This window comes from Dipodomys merriami, unplaced genomic scaffold (assembly GCF_024711535.1).
Source record: "Dipodomys merriami isolate MVZ:Mamm:240054 unplaced genomic scaffold, mDipMer1.0.p SCAF_33, whole genome shotgun sequence".
Lineage (NCBI taxonomy): Eukaryota > Metazoa > Chordata > Mammalia > Rodentia > Heteromyidae > Dipodomys > Dipodomys merriami.
In genome coordinates, this window is record NW_027204826.1 from 9,451,884 (window position 1) to 9,476,293 (window position 24,410).

A 24,410-nucleotide genomic window follows, 5' to 3' on the forward strand; every position below is an offset into this window, starting at 1 on the left:
CTGTCTTGAAAAAAAAAAAAGAAAGTAAAAGAAAAGAAAAGAAAGAAAAGCTGGATGCTGGTGCCTTCCACCTATAATCCTAACTACACAGGAGGCTGAGGATCACAGTTTGAAGCCAGCCCAGTTGGAAAGTCCCTGAAACTCTAATCTCCAATTAAGCACCAAAAACCCATAAGTAGAGCTGTGGATTAGTGGTAGAATGCTAGCCTTGAGCAAAAAAAAAAAATCTCAGGGACAGCATCCAGGCCATACAGAAGGAACTACTACACAAAATGTACAGAATAGAAATCTGCCACATAGAAAACAACAGTGATAGGGAAACTCATTAAAACCAAAAAATGGATGCCAGATAATCAGGAGAAAAGAAGATGCAAATGACCAATATGAAGAATAAAAGAGAGGAGGGGAGATCCTCCCAACACTAAATGGATTATAAGAAAAGGTAATTCTGTGCCAATAAATGCAACAACGTAAATGAAACTGATAAATTCTTCTCAAGGTGCAAAAAATAAATGGCTATATGTATTAAAGAAATGTTAAGCTATAGATAAAAACCTTCCCACAAAGAAACCTGAAGACAAAAATGGCTTCATAATTTCTACCACACATAGAAAAAAGAAAGTACCCCCACTTCTGCACAGACTCTTCTAGAAACCTGAAGAGCTGCTGTACTTAAAATCCATCCTATGAAGGCAGAATACCTAATACCAAGGGGGGAAAATCTACAGATAAAGATTCTTCATGAAGATCAGTGTGAACACTACAGACAAAATTTTGCAACATAAAGAGAGGACATATCATGAGCATGTTGGTTTTATTCCAAGAGTGCAAAACTAATTTAGCCTTCAAAAAATCATTTAATGCAATTTTCCATGTTAAAAAATAGAAATTACATTAATATTTCAATAGTCTGACAAAATCTGATATTCGGTTCCAGTTTTTAAAAAAATGCCAGGCACTGGTAGCTCACGCCTGTAATCTCAAGAAGCTGAGATCTGAGAATCAAGGTTCAAAGCCAGCCAGAGCAGGAAAGTCCATGAGAATCTTATCTCCAATGTACCACCAGAAAACCAGAAGTGGTGCTGTGGCTCATAGTGCTAGCCTTGAGCAAAAGAGCTCAGAGACAGTATCCAAGCCTTGAGTTCAAGCCCCACAGCCAACCAAAAACAAAAAGACTTAGAAAACTAGAAGGAAACTATAAAAATTAGAAGGAAACTTTTCTAACTTGCTATAGACTATTTACACCAAATAAATAAACAAACAAACAAACCTACATGGAATTTACTAATGAGAAAAAGAATGCTTTTTCCCCCCGAAGATAAAGAACAAGACAAGGATGTCATGTTCACCCTTTCCTAGCAGATGACAACCACCACAGTCAAACAAGCAAGCATAATTCAAAAGCTCCCTCATTAGAAAAGAAGAGGCTAATTAATTATCCTTACAAAAGATGGGATGACCGGAGGAGACAACCCAGTGGAATTCACTGAAAGTTACTGGAACTGATAAATGAGTTTAACAGCACTGTAAGATACAAGCTCAATATATAGCAGTTAGTTGTACATCTTCATATTGAATCATTAGATACAGAAGTTTAAAAAAATACTCCTTTTTCTGAGCACCAGTGGCTCATAACTGTAATCCTCCCTACTCAGGAGGGTGAGACCTGAAGGATCATGATTCAAATCCAGCGTTGGCAGAAAAAAAACAGAGCGGAAGAGTCCATCTGCAATTCACCAGCAAATAAGCTAGGCTAGAGGCATGGCTCAAGTGGTAGAGTGGCAGCCAAGAGGTAAGCCTCGAGCATATTATGAAGCTCAAAGAAAGTGCCTAGGCCCTGAGTTCAAGCCCCAGGACTGGCACGTGCGCGTGCGCGCGCGCACACACACACACACACACACACACACACACACACACACACACACACACACACGAAAATCGTGATAAATGTCTATGGATCACATCAGTATTATTCTTTCCAAATCAGTCCCAAACAAAAATATTTTTGGTGGAAATTGACCAGCTAACTTTCAACATCATACAGAAACTCAAAGGTATCAAAAAAGCAAGTCAACCTGGGAAAATATTTAGAATATTTTTTAGAAAATTGGAAAGCTAACAATGCCTGATAAGAAGACTCCTTATAAAAATAGCATAAATCAGGTGTCGGTGGCCCACGCCTATAATCCTAGCTACTCAGGAGACTGAGATCTGCGACTTGCGGTTCAAAGCCAGCCCGGGCAGGAAACTCTGTGAGACTCTTATCTCCAATAAACCACTCAGAAAACCAGAAGTGGCTCTGTGGCTCAAGTGGTAGAGTGCTCACCTTGAGCTGAAGAGCTGAGAGATAGGGCCCAGGCCCAGAGTTCGAGCCCCACGACAGACTAAATAAATAAATGTATCATATCCAAAACTGTGATACTGGTCTAATGTACATCACGAGGGCTAATAATATTTTATTATATACTAGGAATTTGCTGTGTGCTTTAAACACACACACAGAGGTAACTGTGACATGGTGAATGTATTTATTTACTTGATTACAAAAAGCATGTTACCTTGTATTTCAGAATGTCATGTAAATCATAAATATATACATAAAATATTTTTGAACATAGAGAAATGTGTTATTATAGTTTTCATGTACAATTGATGGGTAGTAGACACACAAAAATAATGTAGTACAGAAGGAAGATTAACCTTTCCAATGAATGCTGGTGGAATAATTGCATATTCATCTGTAAAAAATGTTATTCATATCTGCCATATATATAATTTACCTTCAAAGTGATTCCAGAGGAATTAAGGGTAGATCTCAGTGATAAAGTGCTTGACCAGTATGTGAAAGACCCTGTTTTTGATCCGTAACACAGAAAGGAAGGAAGAAGGAAAGAAGAGAAGGGAAAGAAACATTAAAATATAAAACCCACGCTTGCCTTGCATGCCTGAGGCCCTGGGTTTGATTCCTCAGCACCACATAAGCAAAAAGAAAAAGCCGGAAGTGGCGCTGTGGCTCAAGTGGTAGAGCGCTAGCCTTAAGCTGAAGAGCTGAGGGACAGCGCCCAGGCCCAGAGTTCAGGCCCCACGACCGGGCCCAAAAAAAATAAAAATAAAAATAAAATAACATAAAATAAAATATAAAACCCACATTTTTTTTAAAGCCTCATGCTTGTAATCCGAGGAGACTGAAATATAAAGCAATGTTTGAAGCCAGTCTAGGCAGACAAGTCTGTAAGACATCATCTCCAATTAATCAACAGAAAGCTAAGCTGGAGGTAGGGCTCAAATGACATCAAGCTAAGTACAAGGCTCTGAGTTCAAACTCCGGCACCACCAAGCAGCTAAAATTGAGAAGACTGATTTTAAAAAAGAAGAAGAAGCCAAAAACCAAGGATGCCAGGTGACCCCTGAAAGCTGATGAGGACTTCTGGGTGACCTCCTGGGAAGGGACTCCTACTACAACGGGAACAAGCCTGAAAGCTGGCTCCCCATTTAGAGCATCAGAAAGGACCACAGTCCTGCTGACACCCTAACTTCCACGTTGTGAAACTCAGTGCAGAGAGACCAGCTGCGCCCTCTAGACATCTGACCTCCAGAACTATGAGATAATAAGCTTGTGCTGTTGTAAACTACTAAGTGTGTGGTCAGAAATAAAGAATGATCCCAGGGACTGACTGGGGGGCGGGCATGATCATGATGGCCATGCTGATCGTGTTACAAAGGGGCTGGATCTCACTCATGCTGATGTTTACATGAGTGTGTGCCTAGTGCACATCTGGGCATTCATTCCACAGTCTACAAAGAATACCACAGCACTTTTGTTTTCAGTCAAAAGAATGTCAGAGCATTTCTTTCTGCCAATGGTCTTACGTCTCCCAAAACAACATCCTGCATCCTTACCACAGTCCCACCCCACATAGCCCCAGCCTGCTGTGCTGGGAAGTTCAGCTTCAGAGACTGCAGCCTCCCAGTGTGATGGACCTTCAGGATGCCCTTCCTAATTTGAGGCTGGGGTTGGGGGGAGGAGGGATCGGGGAGTCTCTGCCAGAAGTCATCCTATTAGGGAATTATTTATTACATAAGTCATAGAATGCCATTAAGTAGGCACCCCCTGAACTGTCCATTGACTGTGTGGGCATGGCATTTACGTGGGTGGACACAGTCTCTGGATAGACGCTGGCTTCCCAGGTGGACATGGCCTCCCAGCCCTCAGACCTTATGCAGCACAGTGGGTCATCCCCCACACCTGCTTTGCCAGGTGCTCTAGGCAATCTAGGAAGTGGGGGAACAAGGCACAGCTCACCTCAATCCTGATCTCCATACAGCTACAACTTCACTATTGCGCAGACATAGAATTATAGCTTTGATTCCAAACAAGCATAAGAAAGCATCCGCACCCAGCAGTTCTGTCTGTCAAGAGGTTGGGCTGACCACCCACAGCCAGCTGTGTAGCTGGTGTGCCAGACCAACAGCTCCCTTGGGAACCAGTTCTCCTCAGGGCTCTGGGCATCCCAGGGAAGTCCTTGGCCCAGATGTGAGGCCTAGACCACAGTGCTTTGCAACAGTCTCTGCAGCTAGCTTCCTGGTACATAAGCACTGAGTGGAAAGAGCTGGAAGGCTTTCTTTAGGAGTGACAAAATAAGTCTTCTCCTGAGAACTAAGTTGGCAGATGTCCATGCCACAGGAAGTGATTTGTTTCTCTGATCTTCAGGATTTAGCCTGATTTCCTTTTTTAAAAGCTGCAGGAGGAATTTTTCTTAACTGCAACTATTTGACTGAAGGGAGAGATTTCTTTCTCAAGCACTATGCAGGAGCTCTACCTCATAGGGCATCCACACAGGGGTAGATAAGACACTAGAGATGCAGGGTCCTAATAAATCCAGCTGCTGTCAATCTCAACCACATTTTAATCTTCAAGACCCGATTCACTTTGACAGTTGACTTGGCCTTCTTTGGCTTTATGAAAAAAAAAATCGGTGTTTGGATTCTTTGTGAAACACCATTTTAAGATTATATGCCTGGAGACTGTACTTGACTATGCTAGTCAGCTTTTCATCACTGAGGTGATTAATTTATGAAGACAAAAGGTGATAGATAGGCTTGCTCACAGTTCTAGAGGCTCCAGTTTGAAAATGGCCCCATTTGTTTTGGACCGGTAGTGAGGCAGCAAGCAAAACCACTTACCTCAGCAACCAAGACACAGATGTGGGGGAAGGGAAAAATCCCACAATCCCCAATGACTTAAAGACCTCCTACTAGGCCTGACCTCCTAAGTTTCCACCTTCTCCCAATAGCTCCCAAGCATTTAATACATGGGCCTTCCTCTAGGAGCTACTAACTATAGTACTTGGGCTAATGAAACGGGGGCCATACTCTGCTTCTGACTTCAGTAGGTAGCTTCAAGGCTGGCTTTCTAGGAAGATTCAGCTCAGTGAGAAGGAGTTCAGGCCTCTCAAAAATTACACCCTGCACCCTGACAGTTTGTTCTAGCAGGTCCCACCTTCGTGGAGACCATTGTAGGAATAATGTTGCCTAGATGTCAGGGTGGTTGGCACAGTGTGATGGAATGCATACATTCATTTTTCTTTGAAATCAAATGATTGTTTTTTCAAGATCAGATACAGTGAATTTGAGTTGTGTATTTTCTAAAAAAAAAAACAGAGGGTGCCTTGGGTCCTGCTGACCCTGTGCTAACAAGCCGAGTATAGATTCCATGTGTTGGCTCTTCCCTCCGTTGTTTTTTTCACCCATCAGTTTAAAAGCCTGCTATCCCCAAACTCAAATTTTTGCATAGCCAATTATTTTTATGGTAATAAAGATGGAACCTAGTGCCTCATGTACACTAGGCAAGTGCTCAGCCACTGAGCTGTGTCCTCCCAGCCTTATCCAATTATTGTAAGCATAACACAAGCAATCAGAATTCCACCAATCAGGTGCTTCCTGATTTGCATAACCTACTCCCACTCCTCCAGCATGTGCTGGCCATTGAGAAGACAGAGCTTATGTTGCTGTGACCCAAAACCACTGCTGCTCTTTAGAATTCTCTGGCTTGGAGACTCTGCTTCAGGATCTGATATAGGGGAATCTCCTATGAGTTACACACATGCATAGATAGCATACATGATACATATCTGTGTGTAAACATATATTACATAGGTGAGAGGTCAGAGTATTGTAAGGAATTGGATTATACAATTATGAAGACTGACAAGTCCCAAGATCTGCAGTCAGCAAGCTGGAGAACCAGGAGGGGTGATGCATAGGTTCCAGCCTGAGTCTTCAAGCTAGCGCTAAGAGTCAGGCAGAGAGAGTAAATTGTCCCCTTTAATCTTCAACAGATGAAGGAATAAGAAATCTGTGCTAGTTTTACTGTCACACCACACACTATAAGCATTCAGCTACAGTGTGTGATGCGTGCTTAACTAAAATGGGAAAAGCATTAAATTTGGGTATCTATGAGACAAACACAGTGTACTTAGGGTTTAATAGTATATAGGCCTTGAAACCTATCAAATGTGGGACATAGGGAACCACACTGCCCATTATTCAAAATTAAACTAATCAGTATAGTTAACACCTGCAATTCAGTCAACCAGGACAGAAGATTGTACTTGTTACTTAAAAATAAACTAAGCTTCTCCCCTACCCCTTGGTGTGGTGCTAAAGATGGAACCCAAGGCCTTCTATACTAGGTAAGCACTCTCCCACTGAGAAACACTCCTAGCTCAAGGCTAACCTTTAGATTATTTGTCTTCAAAATGCATATGATGTCTAGCTGGAATCAGATTCAGTTTGATACCTCCTCCTCCCCGTTAGAAGTCCACCAAGTCTGAAAATAAGGAATCTGCTCCCACACTGCTTTCCAGCCACCAGAATAGTTCCCTCTAGCACTAGAAAGTGTCAGCCACCACATCAATGGGTGGTTCATGAGCTCTTGCCCACATGCAGGGCTCTCAGCAAGAGAATGCCTGCCAAGCTTCTGCGTTGCCCATATCACGCTTAAAAGAAAAAAAAATTTTTTTAATCTGAGCAAAATTTTCACCCTCCACCCCCAAAAACAAATCTTTGGGAATGTTTTTTTTTTCCTTTTTACTCTATTTTTTTGTTCTTTAAAATCAACCTGGTATAGAGCCAGGAAAAAAGTACATTTATTAGAGCTTGTTAATATTGCAGTACAGAATGACACCAAAGTCAAGCAGCCTTGAAAATCATGCTCCACATTCTACAAGATGGTAGCTTCAAGGAGGTTGTTCGTTAAGTCACTGCTCAGTCAGAAATTAAGATTGGTGTGCCAAGAATTTGTAACAAAGGCAGTGTCTTAGTAACTCGCAGTTTAAGGGACACGGGGGCCAGGAGCCGGTGGCTCACACCTGTAATTTTAGCTACTCCGGAGGCTGAGATCTGAGGATCATGGTTCAAAGACAGCCCAGACAGGAAAGCCCATGAGACTATTATCTCCAGTTAACCACCAGAAAACCAAAAGTGGCTCTGTGGCTCAAGTGGTAGAGTGTTGCCTTGAGCTGAAGAGCTGAGGGACAGCGCCCAGGCCCAGAGTTCAAGCCCCACAACCAACACACACACAAAGAAAAAGGGACACAGGGATAGGGTGACAGAGACTTCACAAGCTGTCTTGAAGTTGATGAATCTCCCTCTAGAAATTGCAATTTGGCCCCATTTTCAAGGCCATCATGATGATGAGTGGGTCATGTGCAAATGATTTTACTCAAAGTCCTGGTTTGACATGGCATCCTCTGAGCTCCATTTTAAATATCCTAAACCAAAGCTATGCTACTTTAGTTTTTCTGTCTTGAGACTTATAGAGTGAGCTCTACAACTCATTTTCTTTTTTATTTCTTTGTTTTTGTTGGTCATGGGGTCTGAACTCTGGGCCTGGGTGCTGTCCCTGAGCAATTCAACTCCAGGCTAGCACTCTACCACTTGAGACACAGCACCACTTCCGATATTCTGGTGGTTAATTAGAGATAAAAAAAAAAAAGTCTTACAGACTTTCCTGTCCAGGCTGGCTTTGTACCGCGATCCTCATATCTCAGCCTCTTGAGTAGCAAGGATTATAGGCATGAGCCACCCGCACCCAGCTACAACTCATTTTCAAAAGAAAACATGAATAGGAAACAGTGTTGATGGGAGCATGTGTCTGTGTGTCTGTATCTGTGTATGTGTGTGCGTGTGCATTCGTGTGTATGTGTGTGTGTGTGTGTGTGTGTGTGTGTATGTGTGAATCCAAAGGCTGAGATGTGATCACAAGCCAGATGCTAGTAGCTCAAGCCTGTAATCTCAGCTACTCAGGAGGCTGAGATCTGAGGATCAAGGTTCAAAGCCAACCCAGGCAGACAAATCAGAGACTCTTGGTTTTTGGTTTTTGGTTTTTCTGATCCTGAGGCTTGAACCCTGGGCCTTGGCTCTGTCTCTGAGCTCCTTTCTGCTCAAGGCTAGCACTCTACCAACCACTTGAGCCACAGTTCCTCTTATAGATTTTTCTATGTTTAATTGGAGATAGGAGTTTCATGGACTTTGCTGCCTGGGCTGGCTTCCAATCATGATCCTCAGATCTCAGCCTCCTGAATAGCTAGGATTACAGGCATGAGCCACCAGCATCTTGCTGAGACTCTTTTATCTCTAGGTTGCTACCAAATCATCAGAAGTGGAGCTCTGCCTCAAGTGGTACGGCATCCATCTTGAGCAAAACAGCTAAGAGACAGCACCCAGGTGCTGAGTTCAGGACCCCCCCCACACACACACACACAGATACAATTACACATTGAGAAAGTCATCAATTACGGGTTTCAAAATACTACTTGTCGGGAATGCCCAAAAGGCAATCAACACTTGGGGGAAGAAAACCTGAGAACTACTGTTGGGAAGGTTTTCAGTTATCATGCTAATGGACACCACAGTTCATTTCTACAATGAGGCCACTGCCAATGTGTTGATCCTACCATTCCTTGTCATTCCTTACCCACAGGTAAAAACTGGGACCTGACAGCTGCACTAAGCGACTATGAGCAACTCCGACAAGTACACACAGCCAACCTGCCACATGTGTTCAACGAAGGGAGGTGTGCCAAGCAGCCCGAGCGAGAGCCAGCCCAGCCTGCGCACAAGGAGGAGAGGCCCTGCCTGCAGAGGCAGGACGACATCGCCCAAGGTACTGACTGAGAGGCTGAGCGTAGGCATGGATGCCCGGGATGGTACACCATAGCATGCAGGCAGACTGGGGGAGAGGAGCAGAGGCAAGCGGGGTCATGACAAATTGCCACCCCCAGTACCTTGTTCCTCCCAATGGGCTGACATTTTCTTAGTGACACTGGTTCCTGACTCCTTCTAGTGCCCCTGAAAAGCAAAAAGGTTGAGACCAATCATCCTTGAAAGGATCAAAGACTGGCATTCCTTCAGGGGTGCTCATTTTTCCAGACCAGACACCTCGAGTTTCTTCACGTATTGCCCAAGCCGTTTAGTCTACAAATCTGTTCTATATCGTAGTCATTGTTCTGTCTTCTCTGTTATTTTTTTCGTCACAAGATGCAGATGTATTTGTTGGAAGAAAGGAAGTCATCCACAGCTATAGCAAGAAATGTAGACTTTTTCTTTTCCCTACATCCCAAATCTCACAGATCGTTTGGGTATGATTCCTCCTGTTCTTGCTAGGTTCAGTCAAAATGTAAAGATCTGGTGTCAAACGTGTAACATACTCTGCAAAGTGGTTATTGTACTTGTCATAAACATACTGTCCATATGATCATGAACAATACATCATGAGCAATATACCATTGGGATTTTTTTTCCGTTTTGCACTACTGGAGCTTAAACTCGGTCTTTTATGTTTGTCGAGTGAACACTACCATTGAGCCATGTCCCCAACCCTTTTTACTTTTTCTCCCCAATAGGGTCTGCCATTTATTCCAGGAAAAGCCTGGACTACAATCCTCCTTTTTACACTAATCTGTAGCCAAGATGACAAGTGTGCATTACAGCACCCAACTTTTTATTGGTTAAACAGCAGTTTCATGAACATTTTACTCAGGCTGGCATTGAACCATGGTCTTCTCTGCCTCCTGAGTAGCTAGGATCAGCATACATGACCCACTGCACTTGGCCATGAACTTATGCTCTTAATAGCTGCAATTTATTATACAATATACATTCATTTGGGGAACTGCTATAAAAATGGTCATCCTGACTTTCCTTGGGTTTTTATTGTTTACCTGTTTTTACCACTACAAGCCATGCCAAACTTTATCAATCCTCTATATGGGTGTGTTTCTTCCTATCAGTTAGCATCCCAATGTAGGCTTGCCGTGGCAGCACACGTGATTTTTAACTTCAAAATTTCTTTATAAAAGTGTCTCCAGGAAGTGGCGCTGTGGCTCAAGTGGTAGAGCACTTACCTTGAGCTGAAGAGCACAGGGACAGTGCCCAGGTCCAGAGTTCAAACCCCATGACCGACAAAAAAAAAAAAAAGTGTCTCCACTCTCTTGTGTTTCGTGAACCCTGGGTGTGTCCCTTTATTTTGCCAGCATCAAGTGTTATTGCTGTGATTTTTTTTACCTTGTCTGTCTACTCTGAGGGTGTATAAACACACAAGCTAGGCCATCCACGTGTGTGTAATCACAAAGAAGATCATCCAGGTGTAAGTAAGCCTGAGCTAGACCATCCATGTGTGTAAGTACCAGCTAGGCTCTCCAGGTGTGTATAAGCACACTCCATGCAGTTCATGCTGTTAGATACTTCTCAGAACACAGTTCCATCTACAGAAGACAGACACATGACTGTGTTCATTTCTCTTGTACTAAGAGAAAGTCTTCTTTAAAAGATTACTTTCAAAAATAAATACTTCTACATGGTGAATTTCCTAAGGCCCAAAGTACCTAAAAGAGTTTATATGATACATATTTTATTTAGTGGAATAAAAATTCCCACTTCCAACTGTTTCCTTTGATCTCTTTGCATTGACCTCCTTCTCATTCATTTCTTCCCATGCATCTATCATAAGTGAACATTCTTTCACTCCAAATTAATTTTTTTTTTGGGTCCGGTCGTGGGGCCTGAACTCTGGGTCTGGGCGCTGTCCCTCAGCTCTTCAGCTCAAGGCAAGCGCTCTACCACTCGAGCCACAGTGCCACTTCTGGCTTTTTTCTTTTTGTTTATGTGATGCTGAGGAATCGAACCCAGGGCCTCATGCATGCAAGGCAAGTGCTCTACCACTGAGCCACCCAGCTCCCTCCAAATTAAATTTTTGCCATTAGTAGTGTCTAATATTCTCTTTACCTCTCTGAACATGTGTGCTAGACTCACTTATAAGTCTGGTCTGTTTACTCTGCCTTCCCCACATGATTATTGTGTGAACTTTTTTTTTTTCTGCCAGTCCTGGGGCTTGAACTCAGAGCCTGAGCCACTGTCTCTAAGGTTCTTTTTCTCAAGGCTAGTGGTCTCCTACTTGTGCCACAGTGCCACTTACGCCTTTTTCTATGTATGTGGTACTGAGGTCTCAAACCCAGGGCTTCATATATGCTAGGTAAGCACTCTACCACTACGCCACAGTCCCTGCCTGAACTTTCTTAAGCTGTGCTTGCCTTCCTCATCTTTTACTTGTTTTGCTGTGAGCTCCGGTGCCTGTGGCTACAGCTGTCTCCACTAATAGTTCATGTCAGGTGAAAGGCAAGCACCCTGTGCTCTGGCTGGTCTTCTCCTCAGGAGTGTGGGAAGAGAGCACTTAAGTTAGAGAGCCTTGATTATTTTTCATTGTTTTTATTTTCAGTTGACACCTAATGAGCATACATATTTATGGGATTACAGTGGGATATTCCAAAATATGTATAAAATATACAATCTCAAATCAGAGTAATTAGTATATCCATCTCAGATATTTATTACATTTCTTTGTGCTGGAGACATTCAAAATCTTGTCTTTTAGCTACTTGGAAATAGCAAATAATTGCTAATTATGGTTACCCTACTGTGCTGTGGAACCCTAGATTTATTTCTCCTATCTAACTGTAGGTTGTTTCTTTCTGTTGTTTGTTTTTTGGTCAGTTGTAGGGCTTGAACTCAAGGCCTGGGCACTGTACCTGAGCTCTTTTGCGCAAGGCTAGTGCTCTACTACTTTGAGCTACAGCACCACTTCCGTTTTTTGAGTTGATTAGCCCTAAGAGTCTCAACAGGGACTTTTCTGTTTGGGCTGGCTTTGAACCTCAATCCTCAGATCTAAGCCTCCTGAGTAGCTAGGATTACAGACATGAGCCACTGGCGCCTGGCCTAACTGTAATTTTGTAGCCAATCACCAACTTCTCTGTATCTCTCTTCCCCTTTCCATCTCCATACTCTATCTAGTAACCACGCTGTTCCTCTCACTTTTTCTCTAAGTTCACTTTGCCTTTCCATGCAAATGAGGTCATATGTGATATTTGTCACTTTATACCTGGCATGATGTTCTCCAAGTTCATCCGTGTTCTCACAAATAACATCGTTTATCTTTTTTATGGCCAAATAGTATTCCATTGTGTTTATATGTACATACCATATTTTCTTTATTCATTCGTCCCTTAATGGACTCTTGGGCTGGTTCCATACCTTGTCTGTTGCAAATGGTGCTGCAATGCCACACATCTCAACATATTGACTTCCTTTCTTTCAGATACATACCCAATATCAGCTTGGCCTTGAATGTTTCCACTGACGTTCAAATTTTCCTCTCTTGCTCCCTTCTCTACAAGTTTCTTTTCTCCTTAGGAAATTTCCAAAACTACTTGCTGGGCATTGTTGGCTCATGCCAACAATGAGAGGATGAGAATCTGAGGATTGCACTTCAAAGCCAGCCCAGGCAGGAAAGTCCATGAAACTCTTTATTTCCAATTAAGCACCCAAAAAGCCAGAAGTGGAGCTGTGGTTAGAGTGGTAGAGTGCTAGCCCTGAGCAAAAAACAGTTCAGGGACAGTGTTCAGGCCCTGAGTTATAACCACATGACTGGCACCAAAAAAGAAAAAGAAAGGCAGAAACTTCCAATACTTCTGATCTAGAAAAAGGTCTTGTAAGCTCTGCATGGTCTACACGAAGCAGAACTGTGGGATCGCCTTGGCTTCTGCCCTTGGACCAAATACAGGAAACCAAAGGAGCATCGGACAGACTAGCCAGGCCCTCGGTTCCATTTCTCTTCTTTCCGATGGTCTCTGCGGTTTGACTTCTTTTTGCTTTGCCTCAGAATACAAAACAACTTAATCACATTGTCTCAGACTGACATGGAACTGAATCGAAACCATCCATTCTGAAATAGGTTCTCTTGTGTGGTTTTTCTGTTCACTTGACTGGGCAAATAACTAGAGGCTTCTGAGAATCAAATTTGGATTTAAAACTACCCTGCCACAGGATCAAAAGCCTCCGCTTGCTAGTCTATGTTGATAGAATTACCTTAATGCCTCTTCTGCCCATTGAACGTACAAGTGAGACCAAAGAAAGCTTCTGGTGGGAGGAAGGCACCAGTGGGGATTTGCCCTGTGGCTAGGGCTGTCATCAGGGCTGTGCTGCAGATAAGCAGCCTTACCAGAGAGCAGGCAGACTAGTCTGAAATGAGATAGGTATTCTTAGTACTCAGTGTATTCAGGAATCTGCCACAGGGGTTAGGCAATAATCTCACTCAAACACCAGTGATCTTGCTTTCCTGACCAGAATAGGAGAGCTTCTGCTAAAAAAAAAAAAAAAAAAAAAAAAAATCCTTATGATAACAAAGCCATCATATGCTTACTAATGCTCATTTAGGTGAAATGTCGGCCACTAAAAGCACGACTTTGCATATAACATACACACACACACACACACACACACACACACACACACATACACACACACACACACACACACAGTTGTAGGGCCTGAACTCAGGGCCTGGGCACTGTTCTTGAGCTCTTTTTACTCAAGGCTAGCACTCTACGACTTGGAGCTCCACTTCCAGTTTTTGAGAGCTCCACTTCCAGTTTCAAGTGTTTTAATTGGAGATAAGAGTCTCACGGGGACTTCTCTGCCCAGGCTGGCATCAAACTTGATGATTTCAGCCTCCTGAGTAGTTAAGATTAAAGGCATAAGCCACCAGCACCCAGCCAATTAAATATATTTTTACTGTGTCAAGAAAGCAAACATGCAGGGTACCAGTGGCTCATGCCTGTAATCCTAGCCACTCAGGAGGCTGAGATCTGAGGATCGTGGTTGAAAGCCAGCCCAGGCAGGAAAGTCCATGAGACTCTTATCTCCAATAAAAACCACCAGAAAACTGGAAGTGGCACTGTGGCTCAAGTGGTAGAGCACCTGCCTCGAGCTGAAGAGCTGAGGGACAATACCCAGGCCCAGAGTTCAAGCCCCACAACCGACCGGGGGGGGGGGGGCCGCGGAGGGAGAGAGAGAGAGTGCATGCCTATTGTTTTAAAGTGATTCACTTCCTAACAGTGTAACGCATAGAACTTTGGAAAAATCCCACACTACATTTCTCATTCCTTGCTTGGGAAGCTCAGAAAGAGCAAGACCAGATTCCACCTCATACTGAGAGATGGAAAAGTGCTGACATAAGGGAAGCATGTGCAGCGATGTCGTACTTGTGTCTAGGGATGTTCAGGTGGAAGGAGTTTATCAGCATCACCTTAGTAAACTCACCCATGTCTGGGAACTGGAATCATGGCTCAAATGGTAGAGCACCAGCTTAGAAGGGCTACTGTAGGAAGAATATGGGTGTGCAGGTGTACATGTGTAGTATGTGCATGTGTATACACATATGTCTGCAGTGCTCCAGGTGAATTCATAATGTGTGCAGTGTATACATTGTATAGTGTATGTACATCCATATTGTGGGTGAAGTATGTGGATAATGTGCGGTGCAGTACATAAGCATGTGTATGGGTTTGTGTGTCTGTGTAGTGTCTAGTATATGTGTACGTGTACAGGTCTGTATATTGTATAGTATCTGTGTACATAAATGAATGTTGTGCATATATGTCTTATGTACTTTGTAAACATGTATGCCATGGATGTACATAGAGCTATGTGTGGTTTTTTGGGGGTTGTATATATGTATATCCAGGACTTGGGTGTGCACATATTTATGTTCATGCATCTGTATGTGTGCTTGCATGTGTGTATTTGGTGTGTAGTGTATATGGGGGTCTTATGCGTGTATTGTATGCAGTGTGCTCATGTGTATGCATGTATGCACTTGTGTATATCTGTATGTGCCTATACATATGGATGTACATGCACATGTTTGTGTGTACTGCACATATTTGCTCATGTGTTTGTGTGTACTTACATACACTGATCCCTGTGCCTGCCTTTTTCCTCTTTTTTCCTGCAGAGAAGCGCCTTTCCCGGGGTATTTCCCACGCCAGCTCAGCTATCGTCTCCCTGGCCCGGTCCCACGTGGCGAACGAGTGCAACAATGAGCAGTTCCCCTTGGAGATGCCAATCTACACCTTCCAGTTGCCCGACCTGAGCGTGTACAGCGAAGACTTCAGGAGCTTCATCGAGCGGGACCTGATCGAGCAGGCGACCATGGTAGCTCTGGAGCAGGCAGGTGAGTGGCTCAACCACAGGCTCACCTTCCCCAGGCTCCATGGAGACAGATGTGTGTTCTCAGGTCCTGGGCAGTTTCCACTAGGATTCTCCATGCTTATACCAATCCTGCTGTGTTCTAGCCCAGTGTTTGCTGGTTGCAGAGTGATGAGCATGGTACTATAATGTCTTGACTTCTTGTTCCCTGTTGCCGAAATCCAAAGCCCCTCCTCCAAGGGAACCTTGTTTCTCCATCTTACTTCCCCAGGGAAAATTGATCAAACATAAGAAATACTCTGGGCTTGAGGGTAGGTGTGGATCTTCAGAGGAAAGTCATGCCACTCACGGTCGCCTTCGTAAATTCACCCGTTTCTGGAAACAGGGACCCAGGAAGCTTTGTGAAGAAGGTGCTTGGGTTTAGAACAGGATCCACATCCACAGTCATTGTGTTGGAGCTCCAGGCCTCATGAGTAAGGGCAAACTGTTATCTCAGTTACTTGCACAGCCATCAGAAACAACCCAGGGACTGGCCTCTCCACCATTGTCTGCTGATCCACAAACACTGAACAACCCGGGGGGTGGGGGGGTTGGCCTTCATCTCAATCCCTCTCTGTGGAAACTGGCCTTGTTTAATGACACTCCCATGTGACTAATTCAGACAGTGCACTTTATTCAGAAGGGCAAGTCGGTATGGGTTAAGAAAACAAGTGTCACGAGTCTCAGTCAAACACAGCAATAGCTCAGGGCTGCTGAAGCTCCATAATATATGGTTGATGACAGTGTGGATGGTAGCTGAACTCACCCAAGAATCTCCTTGAATCGGAGCTCACAGTCCTGCGAAAGGGTGAGCCTCAGTGCGTGGGTCGGCTTTCTCCCTCAGCTCTGTCACACCCAAAGAAAGCCTTTATGTCTTTAAAATATCTTTCTTTCCTGTTGTTTTTTTTTTTTCATATAAAGTAGATCCTCTTACCCACAGTCTCGCTTTCTGAGGTGTCAGTTACTTTTGGTATAATACTAAATGGTGAAACTTCCAGAATTAATCAGTCCACATGTTTTGAATAACTTTAATTGCAGTGTATATTATCATTGATCTGTATTATGTTGCTAATCTTCTACTGTGCCAATCCATAAGTCATCATAGGTATGGGAGGGAAGGGAGACTATCTGTATAGGTTTCAGCGCTATCCGAACTTTCCATGGTACTTTCCCTGGCATCCATGGGTGTCCGGGAACATGTACCCTCACTGATAAAGGGAGAGTCCTGTATCGTAAACTCATTTTGTATTACATCTATTTTACTTCTGGATTAGCGGTTCCAAAGAGGCACCATTTGACTTCAACCTTCCGAGGTTTCTTCAAACCTTGGGAGCCACCCTTTCCAAACTCAAACTTAGTGAGTTAAAATTCGAAGTGCATGAACAGTTGATAGTGTTGCACACTGAGAGAATGGAGAGATGTGATCCCAGAGATGGCAATCCTAGTCCATTCAGCAACAGGGAACCCCCTGCTGTATACTAGCAGGAGGCCCTGGGGAAGCCATCAGCCACTCTTCAAGGAGAGTCAGAGGCAGTCTTGACACCGGTGGAGTCTGAAGGTCAGGGTTCTGTCTTGGAAAAGCATCCTAGGACTTTGCCAGGCCTCTTCCATCCTTCCCACTGAGAAGCAAGGAAGGTGCACAGGTGCACTGCCCTCCGCTGCAGAGCAGGCAAGCTCTGGACGGCACGAACCTGATCCTGCCACCCACCTGACTTCTCTAACTTCTCTTTTTCTCATCTTTTGGACCCTTTCTGTACTAAGAAGTCTCAGCCCTCCACCTCATCTGAGTGACAAATTGAACCACACAGAAGTGACAGCAGCTGTTCATTCCCCACATCCTTCACCATCAATATCCTTGGGGGAAAACAGAGCTGGGTGGAAAGTATATATTCCTCCTTCTAATTGTTTAGTGATTAAACCTTGAAAGCGTTATGAATGAGCTGTTTATATGGAATCTTATTTATAGGACCTTTACTTGTCATTGACAGCAGAATCCCCAAGTGAGCGGGTCTGGGACAGCCATGTGCCTCCGTGGACTTGGCATGGTGTTAAACAGCCCCAACCACAAGAACCAGGCCAGGTTTCGGGAGAACTGAAGTTGGGGTTCACATGTTAGAACTAGACTGGCCACCGTGTGGTCCTTGTCAAACTACCCTCATGAGGCTTACCTGTGACGGTGTCTTTCCTGTGACGTGATGACAATGACGTAGTAAACTTTGCCACCAAAGTTTACACAAAGCTATGTACTCAGTAACCGCTGGACACATGGCTGCCTTTATCTCCATTGTATTTTATTTTATTAGCGTGATTTCCTTTTTATTTCTTTTCCTTTTTACTTTTTGCCCTAGATAGATATTTTTTAAGCAGAAATGTGTCATTTTCTCAAGCTTTATAATCATTCATGTAGTAACTACTTACTGAGGACCTATTGTGTGCTATTAATTATCATTGCCAGCAAGGGCTAGCAAGAAGCAGGACACAAGGTTCATGCCTCCAAGGAACTCCAAGGACACAAAGGAGCAAGATAGGGAGCAAAACGTGGCCTTCCCCCAGGATGGCAACTCTCAGGGCAGGATATGCAAGGCGCAGCAGTGCCTGGAGAGGGGAGAATTAAATGGTCCTGGAGGGGGGAGGTGCACTCCAGCTATATGAAAAGGAAATCACGGGGTCATACTTAGGGCAAGAATTCTCTGCTCTCTCTCTCTCATAGAAAACTGTCACGTTTTGTTTTCTTTCAGGAAAGTGTCTTTGTGGGTGATTGGTACAATGACATCCTATTTTAAACTGTGTGGTTACCCCTCAGTTACAAAGCCGAAATTAATGGTTCCTATTATTCTGTATGAATCGGAGGAATGTAGCTCAGAAAAGTCAGAACACATGACTAATCGCTCCAAAGTCAAACCACCAGCCTCCCTTGATGGTGTTTGCCTGCCATTGTCTTTTTTGCAGGAGCTCAGGGTTTGGGGGTTTTGTTTTTTGGTGGGTTTTTTTTAAGATATTCACAGTTCCAGCTCCTATGTTCTCCTCACAGCTCCTAAGAGAAATGATTTCATGAGTCGTGAATGAGCCCCCGCCAAAGCCAAGAACAGGAGCAGAGAATCACAAACCCTTCTCTACCCACCTTTGTGTGCAGAATGCCCTTGTCTGTGGTATCTTGCTCTGGGTTCTAACTGGAGATGTTGGAACAACGCTGCACCATTTTTAGTCCTGCAAAAGGCTCAAAAGTGCTGGCGTTTGCCATTGCTGGGTTGGCCTACCAGGGTGACACACCTCACTTACAGCCCCAGGAACGCTGTCAGCTGGGTAAGACCCTTGACTTCCAGAAGCCAGCTTAAATCAGTCTACTAGTCTGCTACTCTGGCAGGTACCCTGTCTGTTCTCACGAGTGTGGTGGTTACAGCAGTCTGGGCCATGGTGTGCTTTGCAAAGCCCTCAGGTGCCATTGCTTGTCTTTCTGAGCTCAGATGTCTCTCTGTGTATAGCTTTCCTTAGCCACATGAGCACAGGCAAGCATCCTAGACACTCCTACGCACTCCTGGGATAGCGATGGGAAATGAATGGACAGAATTCTCATCAGAATGTCCTTTAGGTAAAGGACACAGCACTCATCTGAAGTCTGCATAACAACTTACCCCCACATTGAGCAGCATAAACCAGTACAAATGTATCATCATCTCACTGCTTCTGCGGGTCAGCAGTGAAGTAAGTACATCAGCCTCTCAAAACTGAAATCAGGGTACTGGCCAGCTGTATCCTCATCCAGAGTCCCTTAGGGGAGGATTCACTTCTGGCTTGTTGGCAAAATCCAGTTCCTTGCAGATGAATGAGTGTGGTTCTGTTTTCTTGCTAGCTGTTGGATGGAAGGACTCTAGACTAGAGACTGACTGAGAGACCCAGCTGTGAGACTCAGCACTCACACACAGGTGACATGAAGCAGATTTGTCACTTACACATGGGCAGCAAGGCACAATAGAAGCCTAGAATTCTTTGCAAGGCCCAGGAAAGCTGCCCATCACAGATAGAACATCACCTGGGCATACCCCATTTCCACAGCAACTGAGAGACCCCCAGAAGGCAGTCTTCCCTGGGCTAGGGTACTGAAGGCATGCTATTCTAGGAGGAAATCACATAGACACTTGTTCTGGCCAAGTCCCTTCTTTTCTTGGGGTGCTGTATCAAAGCACATTAATACTGGTTACTATAAAGGGGGAGATGTGTCTTCTGTCTGTCTTTAGAACTATCTGCTTCTTGCCATGTACTTCTCTACCCCTATAAAAACTTACTACTACCAGCCCAGCCAGAGAATCTCTCTCTCTCCCTCTCCCTCTCTCTCTCTCTCTTCCTTCCCTCCTGTCTCCCCTATCTTACCTATATATTCTGCTCTCTGCTCTCTCCAAATCCCTCTGACCTCCTCCCCTTTCTCTAATCTCTAAACTCTTTATAAACAGAGCTCTCCAGTTAGATCAGGCCAACCCAAGGCAATCTCCACTTTGATCAACTATTTACATCATCTTTCCTTTGGCCCCGCATTGTAACCTAATTATAAAAGCAATATAAGATCACGCACGTGCGTGCCTGTGTGTGCATGTGTGTGCATGTGTGTATATACACACACACATTCAAGGGGAGGAGATTACACAGAGGTCAATTCCAGAGGGTGAATTTGGAGAACCCACTGTAAAAGTCTGCCTTCCAGAACTACAGCGGTCTTTACTGGATAACAATCCTGCTATGCTAAGCGCTCCAGGTTGAGAGAGCAAATCCTGTCAGTTCTATTGCGAGCAAGGGAAATTTCTCCAGTTCCCTTTTAAGCATTTCACTTGAAATGGTATATTACAGAATGCTGTGGTCAGACACAGCGCGCATATTTGGGTTGAATTCTATTCCTAGTGATTTCAAATCTCAAACTCCATGTGGGAAAGAAATGGCAAGGAAGCATAGCTCATTGCATGAATGCCAGCTGGGAGAGAGGAAAAGGAGGGAGGGGAAGAAAAAGAAGAGGAGGAGGACGAGAGGCAAAGAAGGAGGAGGAAAAGGGAGGTGGAGGAGCAGCTGAAGAAAGAAGAGGAAGGGGAGGAGAGAGGAGGAGAGGGAGGGAAAGAAGAGGAGGAGGTAGAGGAGGAGGAGGAGGGAAAAAGGAAAAAGAGGAAGAAGAAGAAAAGGGAGAGGGGAAAGGAGAGAGAGATAAAGAGAATGAATGCCTGGGCTCCCTGGCCTATTCCATCCTGGCCTATGGGATGTTATAGCACCTCATTCAGGATGGGTCATCCCCTGCCTTTAGCTAATCCTGTCTGGATTAACCCTCATAGACACCAGACAAAATTAACCATCATAAATTCATTCTTGTCGGTTTGACACCAAAACACACCATGCCAATCCTGCCCCTTCCCCCAAGGCTCCTATCCATCGCTCACCGTCAAAAGCATCTAGTCTATCTCCATATGACAGCCTGAACCACAGGCTGCCTTGAAACCTCCTCAGTTAAATTAATTAGACCAATATCTTTCAACTGAACCTCTCACAAAGTCTTAGGGCACAGGCAAAATGTAGAGAAGCTCTTAGTTATAATGTGAATGAAGAGCCTCTCGTCCAGTTCCCGGTAGAGCCCTTCTTACCATTTGAAAACTCCTAAGCAGTCTTCACTGTCCTCATGTCTGTCTCCTGTCTGGTCTTCTGAGCTCCCACCAGAGTCGCCCCTTACCCTCTGTTTACAGCATCCTAGGGGTTCCCTAGCCCCCAACTCCAGACTTCTCCAAATTCCTCCCACATGTTCAGAATTAGTCACAATATCCCCACTTCTCAGCACCGCTTTTTTTAGTTAGCTGTCTCACCACCAGACAGAACACAGTGTTTACCCCAAGAAGGACCTTAGCATACCCAGACATTGATGGCTCGTGTCTGTAATTCTAGCTACTCAGGAAGCTAAGATCTAGAAGATGGAGGTTCAGATCCATCCCTGACAGAAAAATCTTCATGTTTTCATCTCCAATTAACTATCAAAAAGCAGGGCCAGAGACATGGTTTGAGTGATAGAGAACCAGCTGAGCAAACAAACTGAACAAGCCCAAGGCCCTTAGTTCAAGCCCTGGTACTTTATTTAACACAGAAATTTGGACCTATTGAGCTGAGCGCCGGTGGCTCATGCCTGTGATCCTAGCTACTCAGGAGGTTGAGATCTGAGGATCACAGTTCAAAGCCAGCCTGGGCAGGAAAGTCCGTGAGATTATCTCCAATAAACCACCAGAAAAACTGGGAGTGGTGCTGTGGCTCAAGCGGTAGGGGGCTAGCCTTGAGCTGAAGAGCTAAGGGACAGTGCCCAGGCCCAGAGTTCAAGCCCCACAACCAACCCCAAAAAAAGTTTTTGGACCTATTATAACAAAATTACATATTTGATGTTTTTCAATACCTTCTGAATATTAGAGAGTGTTCACTGAAACTCCAATAGAGTAGTACTATAATTACTCTTCATTTTCAGAATCAAGGACTAAGACAAGGAAAAGTTAAATAATTTGTATAAGGAGAATAAACTAAGGGATAGAACTGAGATTTGGGCCAAGTTCTCTAGTCCCAGGGTCTCAGTGCTTACCCACTTACACTTAACTGTGGTAAAGAACCCAGATTCTGCTGCAGTGGGTTTTCCAAAGCCCACTTAATGGATGAATAATTCATTCTGTCCTCCTTGACAACTTGAAACAACTGGCCATTATTGCATGGTGCTCTGACTTGAGAAGGATAATTAGATCTACTACCTCATTTGTGGGAAGAGTGGTGATTGATTAGCATGTCTGCCATGCAATGTGTGGTGATGTATTAATGCTGCCTGCCATAGATGTTAAGGGAATAGGTATGTAATGCTGTGGGAGAAATCTTCATGAGTTTCAGGCTCTGTGACTCTGGAGAATTTTAATGTTATAAGCAAGAAATTCCAATTTAATTTATAGATATGCAGGGGAGAAGAATCCAGCCAAACTAAGTAACTGCATCCATTAGATTCCCCCAAAGTGTGTTTAACTAAATTTAACCAATCTCTTAACTGAATCAAGACAAATGAGTTAATTTACACAGAAATTGTCACTGGCACCAGAATAGAATGCCTTCATTCTCTTTAGAGCTGTGGACCAAACCCACACAGTGTTCTTTTCATCTTGAACCTTTTCAAATCTACAGAAAGGTTGAAAGATTAGCACCCCCGCATTCTGCATCAGGAATTGGCAATTTTTAGGATTTCGTCACACTTCATTTATCTTGTTATATATATATATATGGAAACAGAGATAAAAAGATACAGATCAACAGGAATTTTGTAGACACACATAAATGCATTTTTCTGAACCACTTGAATGTTTATTGCAGATACTTCACTCACTGAAGCATCTGTCTTCTAAAAATAAGGATATTCTCCAGTGTGACCAGATTATTATTATTAAGAAAATTAGCGGGCTGGGAAGGTGGCTCAGTGGTAGAGCACTTGCCTTGCATACATGAGGCCCTGGGTTCGATTCCTCAGCACCACATAAGCAGGGAAAAAAAGGCCAGAAGTGGTGCTGTGGCTCAAGTAGTAGAGCACTCGCCTTGAGCTGAAGAGCTGAGGGACAGCACCCAGGCCCAGAGTTCAGGCCTCACAACCGGACCCAAAAAGAAAGAAAGAAAGAAAAGAAAGAAAGAAAGAAAGAAAGAAAGAAAGAAAGAAAGAAAGAAAGAAAGAAAGAAAGAAAGAAAGAAAGAAAGAAAGAAAGAAAGAAAGAAAGGAAGAAAGAAAGAAAGAAAATTAGCACTACTCTAGCAAAGCTAGCTAATACCTAGTCTATATTCATTTGGCAGTCTTATTTCCATGTATTACATTTGGTCATTATGTCTCTTTAGCCCCTTTTGAAGAACATGACTGTGCTGGGAACATGGCTCAAGTAATAGAGTGCCTGCCTAGCATGTATGAGGCCTTGAGTTCAAATCTCAGTACCTCCAGAAAGAAAGAGGGAAAGGAAAGAAGAAAGCAGGGAAAGAAGGGAAACTTCCTCTATTTTCAAGCAAATTTTCTGTATAATAGCTAGCTGTCTTGAACAATGTATCTTATTCTTCTCTTTCTCTTTTTTCTTCTTCATCTCCTCTTCTTACTCTTTTTATTGCAGTGATGGAACCCAGGGCCTGATGCATTGGTTGCTTATTAGCAAGTGCCCCTCCCAGCTACACCTGCAGCTCCATAGCCCAGTCTTGAATGACCCAACAGGGCTAATTCCCAGCTCCCTCCCTCAAGTAAACACTTAGGGACCCAAGGAGCCTGGCTCACCTGTGGATGTTGGTATCCGGCAGAGGGGCTAGAACAAGGAGAGGCCTGAGCTGTGAGGGATTGGAAGGGGAGTAGCCTGCTGCACCTGAACACTGGAAACAGAGACATGCAGACTAGGGCAGAAACAGAGCCAGATTGGGAAGAAATAATCAAAGGTTGAGGTGGGGAGAGAAACAACTAAAATGCTGTTGGAGTGCTTGTGTGAGGAACTGAAGTCCTCACTTCTCTTCCATGGGGGAGAAGCAAAGGCAAAGCCCCCCAAAATCCAGGAGCAAAGGAATAAGCATCGTGAACAGCATATGCCTCTCAGCACCTGATAGTATCGTCGCCCTGAAGATTTGAGTGTATAATGTGTTTTTCACTATTAACTTCCTGGGATATCATGAGAACATGACCGAATTCAAAGGCAGAATGAGAATGAAATGGGAGGAAGTGCGTGGAGGGAACTTGAACTTCATCTTTACTGCTTCTTTTGTTTGATTATGTTCCCTCACACCGCTTTAAAAGGAAAAGATGAGAGAGGGCTGACACCCATCAGATTCTG

General features: G+C 43.9%; 1 protein-coding gene across 4 annotated transcripts in view; it reads left to right on the top strand.

Moving 5' to 3' along the window:
- Otud7a (OTU deubiquitinase 7A) overlaps positions 1-24,410 on the top strand; it is a 177,074-nt gene that overhangs the window by 129,045 nt on the left and 23,619 nt on the right. For all 4 annotated transcript variants that reach the window (XM_070043096.1, XM_070043098.1, XM_070043097.1 and 1 more), the window contains 2 exons: positions 8,984-9,166; positions 15,350-15,568. In XM_070043096.1, coding sequence (XP_069899197.1) covers positions 8,984-9,166; positions 15,350-15,568 — 402 coding nt within the window. The remainder of the gene's footprint in view (positions 1-8,983; positions 9,167-15,349; positions 15,569-24,410) is intronic.